The sequence below is a fragment of the Cannabis sativa genome, chromosome 9, assembly GCF_029168945.1.
Source record: "Cannabis sativa cultivar Pink pepper isolate KNU-18-1 chromosome 9, ASM2916894v1, whole genome shotgun sequence".
Taxonomy (NCBI): Eukaryota; Viridiplantae; Streptophyta; class Magnoliopsida; order Rosales; family Cannabaceae; genus Cannabis; species Cannabis sativa.
This window is the reverse complement of record NC_083609.1, coordinates 31,634,222-31,649,555: the sequence shown is the minus strand read 5'-3', so window position 1 is coordinate 31,649,555 and position 15,334 is coordinate 31,634,222. Positions and strand designations below refer to the sequence as shown.

General features: G+C 30.6%; 1 protein-coding gene across 1 annotated transcript; it reads right to left on the bottom strand.

Moving 5' to 3' along the window:
• Positions 1–10,960: 10,960 nt before the first annotated feature.
• Positions 10,961–12,363, bottom strand: LOC133031129 (uncharacterized). The gene is made up of 2 exons (XM_061104500.1): positions 11,806–12,363; positions 10,961–11,673 (listed from the first exon to the last, which is right to left on the bottom strand). The coding sequence occupies exons 1-2, from the start codon at positions 12,094–12,096 to the stop codon at positions 11,554–11,556; spliced, it is 411 nt and encodes a 136-aa protein (XP_060960483.1). The 5' UTR covers positions 12,097–12,363; the 3' UTR covers positions 10,961–11,553.
• Positions 12,364–15,334: the final 2,971 nt, after the last annotated feature.

Genomic DNA, 15,334 nt, shown 5'->3' with positions numbered 1-15,334 from the left:
ACTTCAACGCTTACGTGATTTTATTAACATTTCTTGAATCCGCCATTGCTGTACTCACTGGTATGTGTTCTTTGAAAATCGACTCTGACCTAGCAGTAGTAAACAAAGGCACAAACTTTAATAACATAATTTACGTTTTTGTTTTGAGCCGATATTGTTTGCCTACTGCATGCTTTAATACGTTGTACAAATATTTCAATGCTTTTTCTAAGAATAATAATAATAAAAGAAAAAAATTGTAGGTTTCTTTTCTTTCTTTATGAAAAATTCTGGGTTGCACTAGGGAGATTCCCCTCTGTAAAACCCTCTTTTTCTTTTTCTTTAATATATATGTTATTTGGTTTTGTCTCTTAAACCCTCTATTGATATTGTTTTCTACCAAGGACAACTGATCTAAGTCACTCTTTTGCTTAAATTCAAATTGCCTTGTACACAGTTTACCTGATTTTATTGTCAATACTAGTATACAGTTGTGCTTGGCTCATTGAATATTATCACTGTATGATATGAAAAGGAAAATAGCCTTTATAAACCTAGATATGTTAAAACTTAAATCTGAATGATTTTTAAGGATTACATATGTCTATATTTTTATCTTTTTTAGAAAAATGTATGAACTCTCTTCTAGTCAAAGTTGTTAGGCAAATGTTGGTGAAGAAGAAAAGTAGAGCTTGTTCTCGATTGAATCAGATTTTTTATATAAAAAAAATTATCTATGTCTTAACACTCACAAAAAGAAATTTGTGTTTTGATTTCTCAGTGTCAATTAAAAGAATTAGTCTGGTTGTTTTGAATTATTTTTCCCCCCTTGTTTGCAACATCATGATCTAGTTTCATTTTACCTATATTACAATGCACTGTTTTTTGGTATTTGGTTGTCATTTGCATTACAGGGAATAATTTGTTTGGATTGGCTCATTTGCTGTAAACTACTTTTGTCTGTCTTAAGTTAACCGCAGCATCACATGTGGTAAACGAGTTAATTTCTGATCTGGAAAGTTAAATCTCATCATTAAGCACATACACTCTCTTTTTTCTCTATCACACATTATCAAAAAAAAGTGTTTTGATTGCAAGAAGATACCTTAGGATATTTTCCTAGCCAACTAGGTTCTGCTGGTTCTAAAATGGTAAACTCGAATCTTGAAAACAATGTATGGGGCAATAGCTTTGTCCACTTACCAATGTAGAAATTCAACATATTGAAGTTAAGTGTGAGGCAAGGAAATACTTTTGGTCCTCGATGTTTACAGAAATTTATATATTGCATATTAAGCCATATAACACTTTGATTTTTATTTTTTTTATTTTGGGGAAATTTGTATTAGAACTTGGAATATAATAAAGTTATGTTCAAGAGAAAAAAAATAATCTATATTTCAATAAGAAATTATTTAACTAAATAATGGACATTTTTATGTTAATTCTTCTTTGTTTGTGTTGATTAATAATTTTTTTGGTTGTCGTGTTGTTTTTAAAATTTATTGTTTGGTGTCACAGTTGTGTGTAGGTCGAGATGGATAATAAGAAATTGTTAGATTTGATAAATGGTTTTTCAGAGCAGAGTCGCAAAGTTGAAGAGTTAAGTCAAAAGGTGTCACTTATAAGGTCAAAGATGTGTTGTGCCTATGATCTTTATCGTTTTTCATGAAGATTGTTACAAGTCTGATGATGTGTTATTGAGAACATCAGTTGCATTATTTGAAGATTCAGTGAACTCGAAATTATGTAGTCATATGGAACCTTCTACGGAAAATGGAAAATTTTTGACATTGGTAGAAGATATTGTAGGATTTAGGAGTAGTGATCTTGATGTTTCGATTATACCTAATGTGAAAGATGAAAAAATATTGGTAAATAAGGTGGATGAAAATAGTTTGAATGTTAGTTGTGGTAAAAAGTATTGCATTGGTGATGACAATGTTCAGTTTGAAGACAGTGGGAGGAATAAAGAAGTGTCTTTTGAAAAGGAATCATCAATGTTAGATGAATGGAATTGTTTCGAGACGAATGATGGAGACTATATGGAAGAGGGGTTGTTCAAATCTAAGGTGTTAGTATCAACAAAAGATAAGGAGTCAATATCAAATGAAACGAGATTTGCGCGAGGATATGGATGTTCTGATCCATATGTTAAGGAAGAGAAAGAGTTAGTAGCTATTCATGGTGGTTCTGGATTTGCTTTAAACTTATATGATATTACTCAGTTTGAGTTGTCTGCATTGGTAAGTGGGTAATTATTTTATTTTATTCTTTTTCTTGTATAAATATACATTTTAGTAGTGTGTGTAAATGTGTTAATTTTATATATATATATATATATATATTAGGATGGCAAAGTAAAATTGGCTTGTGAGAGAAGCGAGGAGCACCGTAAATTTTCAAAAATTTCTGCATTGTGTCCAGTAGTTTGTTCGACACCCTGTTTTATTGGAGAGTCCTCATTTTCTTCTTGCAAAGAAGGTGTGACTAAATATATATTTGACAACTCACTGAATTGTAGGTAAGTGATTACTATTATCTCTTATTGAGAATTATGTTTGTAACTTAATTTGTCAACAATAATTGTGTTACTTTAATTATTTTTGTATTTTCCTTTTGTAGGAAAGTTTTATATTTGAGTGAAAGAGTCGTGGGCCAGAGAGAAGACTTTCTATCACTGAATGCTAATACATTGATCAGGACAAGGGTTCGTTGAATAAATATTGTGGCTCAAAGTATTGCTTTAATTTTTTATTTTATTGTTACCTATTGTTTGATAAATAATTTTGCAGGTGGTGAACATGGTAGTAGATTTATTGTGTGACTATGAGGCTAAGCTAAGAGGGCATTCCATGAAATTTCGGTTTATACCGACGAGTATTTCTGTTAGTGTTAATTTTTTTTAGTCAATTATAGATAGTAAATGGTTTTAGATTGAGGTTATATAAATCTTTGAATATTATGTCAGAGACCCTATGTTGAAGAAGGTGCAATTAAAGATCCTACTAATCTGCGAAGATGGGTTGGGGATATATCAGTTTGTGAGAAGGTACTCTTTTGATTTTACTTTTTTTTTCCTTGTTATATGTTGTGAAAATTATATACGCAAGTATATGCAGTCAAACAAGTAATAAAGTGATAAGTAAGATCGTCTCCACATGGATTGCAAACAAAGTTTAATGTAAAATCAACTAATTTAAACTTAAAGTAAGAGCAAATAATATGTAAATGGTTGAGTAATGATTCAAAATTAAAAATGACAAGAATTAAACTTGCTAAAATTAAAACTAGTGCTGCTAGAAAAATTGTTTGCAAGATAAAAAAATGTAATATGGCAAAAATGGCTTGAATAACTAATTCCTTCTAGTCAGGTTTTTTCCCAGGCAGTACAGCATCGGTTCAGCATTGCTCTAGCATTCTGCACAGAGATAACAAAAAATTCCTCTAGGCTTGTGAGAATTTTCCAACACTCACAACTTTAATTCTACCATTTAGCTCAATATATTTCTATATCAAACCAGCAAGCAGAACACTATTCAAACATTAATTTGGTAAGTTATGCAAGGTAAATGAAATATTCCTATCCCACTTACAAAGAAAAATCTAAATCTATGTTTTCACTTGCTTCATTCAAGTTGAACTACTAGATTTAGCCCTTCCGGTACAAGATCTAGCTTAGCAAATTGTTATTCATGGCCAAGAAACAACAATCAATTAAAATGAAACTCACTTGAATGAACAAAGGCAAAACAAATGCTAAAGTAAGCTTAAAATTTAATCATACCCAACTTAGAAGTTCATAGCCATTCAAGCCTCAAAAGTTTAGCTCATATTCAAGTAAGAAGATAAAATCCAAGCTAAAAATAATTCATCCATGGCTGCTGCCCAAATTTACAATCTCACAAAGTTTTTGATACTAAGTACAAACAACGATAAAAGAGAGTAAAGAAAGAAAAATAATGAGAAAGGGTAAAAGAAAAGTCAAACACTAAGGCTTGGTCCCCTCTTCTTTCTTCTTTGTTTTTCTGCTGTAAATTAAAGCTCCTCCAGAAAAAATGACAGCTGCCCCGTACTGTACATACAAGATGATAAAAAATGGTGTACTTCCTTTTTCTCTTCTTTTAGATGTTGGATTTTTAGGGTACGAACCTCCTACCCCAAAATAGAAGCCCAAACTTTTCCACTTTGGCCCACTAGGGTTAGTCCCCTTTCTTCCACGTCAGCTGGCTGGTGTAATTTGAGTGACTGGACCGAAGTTGGTGAGGTGGATAAGTGAAATTCGTGTTTCCACGTCACTGTCAGGATGCTGAATTCACTTCAGCATTGCTTCAGCAATCAGCCCAATTTCAGCTTGTGTTCCTTTTCTTTTTCCTATCAATTTAATTCTTCATTTTCAACAAAATAAGCACAGTTAATTGGAAAAATACACCCAACAATATCAATATTTACAAGACTTAAAGGTTAGATTACTAAATAGAAAATAACACTAAAACTAATTAAAATTAAGCAAATAAACACATTTTCACTACTCTTCTCACAATACTTTAGTTTAAAAGCATAAAAATTAACTCGATACCATAGAGTTATTATTATATTTTCCATACCATTTAAGTGAATCAATCTAACATTTAATATTTATTTGTATTGTGTAGATATTTATGCCCCTTTTATCAATGCATCATTGGTTATTAGCTATTGTTAGTATTGTTGATGAAAGTGTATATGTTTATGATGACCTCCATGTGGTGACTCCTGCGTTAGGATTGAAAATTATCAGTGATTTTGTGAGTATTGAATTGGAGAAGTTATAATTCAGCTTATTTGTTTCTTTAACATTTTTTTTTGATGACTTAACCTGTTTTGCAGCTTGTGATATTGGATTTAGCGTTTTCTAATGCTTTTAGCATACATCTTGGTAGGAGTTTCAAGTTTGAGAAGTTTATTATTATGCAAAAGCCATTTCATAAAAGCAATGTGTAGATTATGATTGTGGTATATATGTGATACAACTTATGAGAGCTGCTTACACAAATGGTGAAATATGTGTACACGTATGTTTCTGAATTATTTCTATTTATTTATTTATTTGTTTTGTTTGTTTGTTTTTAAAGCCAACATTATTATTATTTTTAATTGATGAAAATATGTTCTAATTACAGGGGCACCAGACAATGGAAAGAGTTGTTGTTTCTTTGGCTATTATATTGTCGTCTTTGAATAAAATGCGACTAGCTTTAAAGTAAATGTTGTGTTGGTGTATGTTCTGTGGAGAGATATGTGCATTCAATTGCGATCCATATGAGAGTTTTTTCAATTTGTTTTGATAATTTAAGGTGTTAGTAGAAAATATAACTATTAATGTCATGTAGGCAGTGAGGATTGCTTTTGTGTTGATAGAAGTTTCTTTTATATTCGTTAATAGTTGTAGCCTTATTTTTTTTTTCTTTGTTTTTTCCTTCTTCTTCTTCTTGTCCATACACTAGTGTTGCAACCAAAGTAATACCTTCAACAAGGCAAAAAAAATATATTTTTTTGTTTAGCATACCACAACAAGTCCATACAAAAGTGAATATAAGGTTGAACTTCTAAAGAAGATTCTAAGGCTAAAGAACAATATAACTACCAAATTCACAAGAAAAAGAAAAGAATCATATTATTGTAACCATTATGGTTACATTATTTTTACCTGTAATAGTAGGTTACCAATAAGTAAAAATTTCTTTTTTAGTATCAATTAATTATAATTAACTATTTTCTTAAGATAATTACTTGAATATTTAACAACACTTCTTTTAGCAATTAATATTTATAAATAATTTTTTTTTTCTATAAATCCCTTGTATAATTATTTTAAGGTTTTTTTTTCATAAATGTACAACAAAAACAATATAATTACAAAAAATGTGCAAAAAAAAATTATTTTAAAAATTTATATATTTTGCAAACTTATTACATGAAACTATACATTTTAATCATTAAATAATATAAATAATTAATAATTAAACTAATTACCATAAATTATTTTTTTACAGCTAGAAGAACTAAGTATAAGGCCTCAAGCTGAAGGCTAAGTTGTATATGTTCAAATACCATTGCACTAGAGTAATAATTCTACCTATAATACTACACTATTCTGTTGCTCAGTCTTAAAACACTTTTAAACTTCTGGTCAATATTATGGGTAATACTACAACATTGGTTTTCTTCTCCATAACCCATAAGCTATACAAATGACCTCACCCAAACCTGTACTACTCCTCTCTCTCCGTCTCTCCACACACTTGTAAATGAAGGAGTTGCATATCGAAATGGGTTGCTCTTCCTCCCTACCAAGTAAATATCACTAATAATCTCATTCTAGTTTTAATCCATTTTGTGATTGATAGGCATAAGGGATTACCAGTGAAAGGTCTTCAAGTGAAGTGTCCTTTAATTATGTACAAAACAAGTCAAAGAAAGGAGGGAGGAGTTTTTCTATTATAGTTTGAGGTTGCTTCATTTTGTAGGAGAGCTGGAGGAATTTAGCCATTTTTTTTAGAAAATACATTGAACTTATTTCACTTTTTACTTTTTAAATATTTAAATAAAAAAATTAAATAATTAAGTGTAATAATTTAAAATTAAAGTTATAGGTATAATAAAATTTAATAATGAAATTATATGTTTATATATAATTACAAAAAATTATTAGGTGACTATTAGGTTATAAGCTAATTATTATTTATTTTTATTTAATTTCTAACTTAATCACAACCATTTAATAGTAAAAAACTGAGTTTTTGCAAATGCCAATAATTATTACAGAATAATAGTAATAATTCAACTTTAACAGTCGGCAGCAGCAGAATACAATTCTGTCACCGCAGAACATAATTTTGCAAAAACACAGTAGAACTAGAAATAAAATACCAGAAATTAAAATCCATTGAGACAAGGGAATTGTACGTGGTATCAGTGTTCTTTCGAACACTCCTAGTCTACGAGGCCACACCAGAGAGAAGACTATCTATCACTGAATGTTACTACATTGATTGGGAGAAGGATTCGTTGAATTTGGAGGTAATGAACATGGTTTTAGCATTTGCTAATGCTTTTAGCATACATATTGGTAGGTGTTTGAAGTTTGAGAATAGTTTGAGAAGTTTAGTATTATGCTAATGCTATTTCATAAGAAGCAATGTGTAGATTATGATTGTGGTATATATGTGATACAACTTATGAGAGCTGCTTACACAAATGGTGAAATATGTGAACATGTTCTATTGTTTTTGAATTATTGTTATTTATTTATTTGTTATTAAAGCCAACATTGTTATTCAATTTTAATTGATGAAGAGTTCTTCTAATTATAGGGGATCAGACAATGGAAAGAGTTGTTGTTTCTTTGGCTATTATATTGTCGTCTTTGAAAAAATTCGACTAGCTTTAAAGTACTAAATGAAAATTAATTAAATGTATTCGAACAAAGTTAAGAATAATAAAACAATATTTTTTTGAAAAAAAAGTAAAATATTATCATCGTACAAAGAAACTAAATAAAGGGCAGGCATTTTTATTTTGGTAAGCGAATCTATATTAAATGAGTAGCTAGTGCAATACTCAAATTTTGAAGGAAAATTTAAACAATTTACTGATAATCATATATATATATATTGTTATAATTATTTTTAATATTTTTTACGGATTCTTTTAAGGTTTTTTACTTGTTTCTTTTCTTTTAAAAAATATATATTTTCATATTGCTTTCCTATAGCAGCAACATTAATTGAAAATTAGTATAATTTAGAGTAATTATAATGTTTGACGATGTATGTGATAATGAAAAAAACTATTTTTTTTAAATGCCGAAAAAGATAGAAGAGTCTACCAAGCATATAAAAATCCAAGTGTTCCATTAATTTTTTTTTTCAAATAGTCTATTTCACAGGTGTATAAAATGAAAGTGTCACGGGTGTAACAGACTGTTTGAACCCTGTTTCAGTGTGTTAATTTTTTTTTTAATTTTTTAAAATTTTACAAGAGGTCTTAAATAATTACAATGTACACAACTATAAAAAATTTGGACTAAAAAGTTATCCTAAATGCCAAAACAAATATCATTTTTTTATTATAATATATCTTCCTCTTTGTCATTATGTATGTTTTTTTTTAAAATAAATAAATTAAAAAATTTCTACCCATTTGCTCGTGAAGTGTTTCACCTTCATTGTGAAACAAGTAACTATTTCCTATTACGGTGCTTAAGAAATATGCTTCTCCCAAACATCTAGGAGAGAAGTTAAAATAGTTTTTTGAGATATATAATAATGTTTTAGGAATATAAATGCTTCAGTTCGTAATCTAAATTCAATGACTGATTATATACTCTCACCCACCCAACTCTGTTTTCTGTACAGATGTTATCTCGTTCTCACCCCTTTAGTTATTGTTATATTGTTTTGATTATAACACTCTACAAATGATTCCTTACCAATCCGTCTGATATAGCAGTTTTGTGTATCTATATGTTCAATTGTGATTTTTCTGATTGTTGCTTCTTGTGATGAGGTGAATCACAGATTTTCGATGGAATATTTCGGTTTACTCATTCAAATCAATAATTTTTCCTTGTTCATTCAAAAAAGAAAAATTACAACTATTCTTGTTCATAAAAGATAATAAAAAAACACTACTATCCAGGAAAAGGTTTCGACAGACACAGAGATGCAACTTTAAATTCTTCGTCTATGTGTACTTGATTTGAGACTCCCTAACTTTGTTGAAGCTGGAAGAAAATATTTTCAAGCAACACGCATACACTCATTATCACTGTCATACTAAAAGGTAAAACATTTAGTTAGCCAAATTTATAATAAACTATTAACAAAAAATAATTTCTTCAAATAAGACCACTAAAAGATACATACATTAGGGGGGACAAGAAACTGTGTATCTCATTCTTCCATGAAGTTGATAACATAGATCCCACAGTCAAAAGTGTTAGACTGTTGAGGTACATCCATCATAATAACTTCAGATAAAAAGCAATCCAAATTTTTTATCTAAGCAAAAGAGAGACCACCCAATATCAAATAACCATAAAAGTACACATAGATATATTATTATGAATAATGGTAATTTATCTAACCGCTTCCTTCAAAATTTCATTCCCAACAGACTTTCCACCATGAAGTGAGTCCCATATTTCTATTATCCCCTTGATCTTTACTATCAACAAGATCCAATGATCCTTGGACCTTACATGAACAGGAACAAATATTTGAAAAAAAAATATGTAAACAACAAGTACATAAATAAAACTACAATCCTTGTATTATGATATAATTATAAATTTCATATTAATATACCTTCTCGCACAAAGCCAAATCTCCTAAAAAGAATGATCTGATTGGATTACTTGTTCCACCATTTCGTTGGCTTTTCTTGGAATAAGTAAACTTACTATGTATCTCAAACATAAATTAAAATATAAATATAACAGATGTATCGTATTCAATTAAAAAAAATACCAAAAAAAAATATGCATGACCGAACTTATTACCGTCATCCAAGTAGTTAGGTACCAGTTTGAACCAGTCTTACTCATAGAATCTCTCCTTTTATGTGTACACATCTCCGATACAATGTTTATAATCTAAATGTTGTATATCAAAATAAACCAAACGTTGTGTTAACAAAATAAATTAAATATACTTAAAATAATATACATACTCATTCACCAACCTCTCCATTAATGTTCTGAGAAGGAGCAAGTGTTTGAAATATATGACGCTCCAACTGATGAAATTCAATGTCAACTAGAATGACACTACATTAAAATAATGGGTAAATGGCGGCAAAACCCCCAATACTTTCGTTTTAGTTTCATTAAACCCCCACAACCCAAATTTCTGCGGGTAAACCCCCAATACTCGGGTTCTGTTAGCAATTTAACACTTCCGTCCAAATTTAGCTGTTAACTGTCAGGTTGGATTGTCCACGTAGACACAATATACACGTGGCACAATTTTATTGGTCCACCTAAAAAATTATTTAAAAAAAATAAAAAAATACAAAAACTAATTTAAAATTAAAAAAAAATTATAAATAAAAAATTAAATAATTTTTTTCTTTTTTTTTTCCTTTCTTTCTTTTTCTTTTTCTTTTTCTTTCTTTTTTTTCTGTTTTTTTCTTTTTCTTTCATCTGAAACAAATCCTCTCTCTCTCTCTCTACATCACTCTCTCTCGATCTCCTCTCTGTTTTTTTTTTTCTGTTTTTTTCTTTTTCTTTAGTCTGAAACAAACCCTCTCTCTCTACATTACTCTCTCTCGATCTCCTCTCTCTTTCTCGTTTTCAATCTAGGGTTTTCAAAACCCCCTTGGGCGGCCACCACAGTTCTCCACCCTCACGAGCCTCGCCTGACACCAAGGAGGAGATCGACAGATCTCCGATCTCACGAGCCCCATCGCAGAACCCCACACCTCACGAGCCTCGTGTTCAGTAAGCCCTCTCTCTCGCCCTTGCGATTTTCTTTCTCCGTAGTTGCGATTTTATTTCTCTTTAATCTGAAGTCTCTTTGATGTGTTTAGATCTGGATGTGGGGTTTTGTTTGGATCTGAAAAAGAGGTTTCGGTGATGGTTTTGGTGTGTAGATGTGGTTTTGGTGGTGTGGGCAGTTCGGTTGTGGTGGGCAGATGTGGTGGTCTGGGTGGAGGAAGGGTGGTCTGGGCGGAGTAAGGGTGGTTCTGGTGTGGGCGGTGGTCTGGGCAGAGTGATAGAGCGAGAGTGATGGCTGAGATTGAGAGAGGTGGGGATCGAGTGCTGAGAGAGAGGGGGATCGAGAAAGACTGTTTGCAAGAAAGAAAAAGAAAAAGAAAGAAAGGAAAAAAAAAAAGACAAAAAAAAGAAAAAAAAAATTATTTAATTTTTTATTTATATATTTTTTTTAATTTTAAATTAGTTTTTTTTTTTTTTTAAAATAATTTTTTAGGTGGACCAATAAAATTGTGCCACGTGTATATTGTGTCCACGTGGACAATCCAACTTGGCAGTTAACAGCTAAATTTAGACAGAAGTGTTAAATTGCTAACAGAACCCGAGTATTGGGGGTTTACCCGCAGAAATTTGGGTTGTGGGGGTTTAATGAAACTAAAACGAAAGTATTGGTGGTTTTGCCGCCATTTACCCTAAAATAATAAAAAACATCATTATCTAAATAAAATATCAACACTAGAATTGACATATTTGACATCTCACTTCTTCACACACTTTTAAATAGCAAAATAACTACTGTTTTTTTTTTATTATTATAAAAAGAAAAAACATAGTACAGGCGATATATACCTTGATTTTAAGCTCTTCTCAAACAAATACGAGATTATCTTATCCATCTCAACATCAACTAGTGAAACATTAACTTTAAAAGGTCCAACGTCCTTCTTCTCCTTCAAATTACAAAGTTCCAAAACATCTAACCCACTACTAGTATCGTGACCAACAGGACATATCTCAGACACACCCTGTACATGAAAAGATATATATTTAACATTTTCAATATTTATTATCTAATTGGGAAAAAGAACAAAAAAAATTCACTCTAAATATATTAAGAAAGAATGATTCAATACCTTAACACATGAACTTTGTCTAACTGATAATTTACAAGCTGATAATGACTTTTGAGATCCTCTTATTTCAACACCATCAATCCCCTAACAAAGAGCAAACACAAAATTATGAAATTCAACAAAAAACTGAAATTCTAAACCATTTGTCTCCAATTTACACAACATAATAATGAACAAAGTAGAGCAATTAGATATTATATGTTCTCAATAGTTAACCTTAATGTGTCCTAAATCCTTCAATGTTCGCCCAAATTGGGTAAAAGAGGGTATACGGCTTGGCACAGTCCTACAACGCTTTCCACTTGAACTTTCACCTTCAATCACATTACCACTCCTTTTCAAATTAGAGACAAACTTCACCTCACTCTCACTACTATTTACTGGTTTACCATCTACACATTCAATTGAAGTCATTACATTAGTTTTCACTTCACCAACATTAGATTGCTTCATCTGAAATTGTTTAGCATCTTTTTCCATGTTACTCTCCGCCAAACCGGTTTGCATATGCCCCTTTGAACATTGACCTTCAAAACTATTTATTTTATCAATTGTTGTTGCTAAACTAAAAAAAAATTTGATTCGTTGAATTTTTTCTACCCTCCTCTGCCCTCAAAATTACTTCCAGCAATCTATCAACCTCGTGATTCTTTGAATGAATACACTCTTCCATCTGTTGGGTCATACTTTGTAAACGCCTCAATTCTTCATCCAAGTGTTGTAGTAGATATTTCTCCATCTAAAAAAACCAACAACAATGTTTCATAAAAAATAAAATAGGTGATGTAACATGTCTGAACTTGACACTTTATATTGTTAATTAAGTCATTATAATGAAGCTTCAAACTCAATAAGGGTGAAATTCTAACCTCACACAATAAATATCTCAAATGTGTTAAACTTTGAGAGAAAATATTTATCAGCAACGCCTAATGCTACTCCACCAAAAAGAGTTGCATTCAATATCCATTAAAAAGAGAAAATTTTTAATCAATATTGTACTGTCAAACGATAATGAAAAAAACACTTGAACAATTAAATAAGAAGATTCGGCTTAAATATTATGAACTAACACCAAAAAACTACACAATCTGAACACTAATTGAGCAAGAGATATAATTGTCCATGAAACATGGCTTCTAGAGTTATCATAGAAGAGATTCAAGAAGACACCATTATTTTTAGTTTCCAAAGAATCCAAATAGCTCCTCTAAAATGTTAATTATTTTTTTAAAATTCCTTCAAACCATGAATTTGATTTCCCTTACCAAACACATTACTTTGAACTTTTTTTGATAGAGCCTATATATATATGTGCTATGATACATAAAATGAGACTACAAATATAAAATATACTTCTTTTTACAAGTTCAATAATATTGTCACCATTTTATATTTCAGTTGTGTTTCAATATTTAAAAAGTGAAGCACATCTTATGTATTTAGGATTACTTGAATATATTTCATCAAATTTTCAATTTTAATTTTGCTATGAGAAGTAAACACACATTGTCACTTACAGAGAACTATAAAGATGACCATAAGACTTTCATATATTTAAGACAGAGTTCCTAATCTCAATTATTAGTGTTGGGTAATAGCAATGACTCTAATTATTTTCAGCATATATAACTTTTTTTTTTCAGAAAAGAAAGCACCCAAAAAGAAGCAAATGAATGCATTACAAACCAAAAATCCAAATACAAAGGAGAGAAAAAAAAATGAACAACCAAAGAAAAAAAAAATACAAAGATATAGGGGTTGTAATCATCTGGGAGGAAGGGGTTCCTTTTAACTTTGAAACTAATCCCCATTATATGAAAATACCTATCTAATATTATCTAAACTAGTCATATTATTTACCATTGTAAAAAATACATCTAGAACTCTATAAATAATTTCACAACTAAATTACAAAATGCACACTTTTTTCTACTGGTATTTTACAAGAAAAGTAATGAGGCAACAATCAGAAAAATAAAAAATATTAATCAAAGGGAAAAAAAAAATCAACAAACATGGAAGGTAATTTTGTTATGCTAAATTTATCTCATAAATTAGTTATTTTTTTAATAATTAACCAAGGTAGATAAGTGTGGGGGAAGAATTCATTTTAATAGGCCTACCTAGCTAGTAGCTAGATTCAGATTTCATATCTTTCGTCCTATCGTACTCTCTCATATTCTCCACTTCCCCTATTGCTTACTCTCTTTATATCTCCAATTTATTCACTCTTCCATCCTGTCTTTTTCCATTCCTCTGATATAAAAGCTTGGAGATTTTGAAAGAAAACACAATTACTGTAATCTTACTCATTTTTTTACCTTACATTTTAATTTGTATGAGATTGGTTTGGAAGACTACAAATTAGGGAGCAATTACTGTGGTCTTTACACCTATAATTTTGTATGGACTATTGCACACCAAGTGATAATGGACCAGGTTAAATTCCACAGGGGGTTGTTTTGTAGCAATAACCAAACGTATGGGACGAAAACTATTGGTACCAGAATATGCCCTAAACTATGTGCGCAGAAAATCTACAAAGCTATTTGATCGTACATGGTGGACGAAACGATTGGAACTGTAGTGACCAAAGCTGAACCTCACAACCAGATAATTATTCATCCAGAGCAAGATAGAGTGCTCTCTGTACATGAACTAGCACGACTGCAAGGATTTCCAGATTTTTATAAACTTAGTGGACCAATTAAACAAAGGTATATGCAAGTAGGAAATGCAGTTGCTGTTCCGGTGGGTATTGCCTTAGGTTATACCTTGGGTTTAGCTAGTTAAGGATTATCTGATGATCAACCTCTTACAACACTCCCATTTAATTTTCCAAAGTGTATATCATCATGCCTAGAAAGATAGTTGAAAGATCTAGCATTTATTTATTTGGAGTTCTCATTTGATATTATCTATTTCAAGTTATCTCGATTTAGATAATTGTAATTTAATTAGGAACCATTGTTTTTTAATATTATCAAAGTTCATTCTGAATTTAGAACATGAGGAAGTATTTGTGTTCTTGACTAGACCTTCAATTCAGTATAATATTGAGTTTACATGCACTTCAAAAAAAAAAAAAAACCAAACGTATGGGTTGGACCATTTGATGACTTGGCATTATCTGATTGGATTAGGATATGAGTTTTTTTTTTTTTTTTTATCTGAAATAAACTTCCTTAAAGGACCCAAAAATAGGGCAACAGTAAAAACCAATAAAAAACAAAGGAAAACCAGAAAAAACCAGCAGATACACACAAAACCAGTGTAGAAAACTAAAGGATTACAACGAAATCAAAAAGGACTCCACAACATTCTTACAAACCAAACCAAAGGCTGAAAATTGGAAGGCCCAATTGGCAAGACGATGAGCCAGTATTGGATATCCTTTTGAAATGAAAAAAGGACACGTCCTATTTGGATTATCATAATATGGATACTCCAGTATTGGGCTATGAGATATGGTGCAGAGCACCACCTGAATCAACACGTGTTCAATAAATTTAAGGCTAATTAGTAATTTTTCCCCTCGAACTTTGACATGTACTAAATTGTGTCCCCTGAACTTTTTTGACCGTTAAAAATTCCCCTCGAACTATTGAGATTGTTAAATTTAAGGACTTTTGTCTAATTTTAGTAAAAAAATTCTAACATGGATAAAAATTCAAGGGGCATAATTTAGTACATATCAAAGTTTGAGGGGCATGATTTGGTAGATATCAAAGTCTGGGGAGCA

Bases quoted from the DNA above. Each gene is read 5' to 3' on its own strand.
- LOC133031129 (XM_061104500.1), bottom strand. From the start codon at position 12,096: ATGCAAACCGGTTTGGCGGAGAGTAACATGGAAAAAGATGCTAAACAA. The intron at 11,674-11,805 runs GTTAACTATTGA...GCTCTTTGTTAG, and splicing joins AGGATTTAGGACACATTAAG to GGGATTGATGGTGTTGAAAT.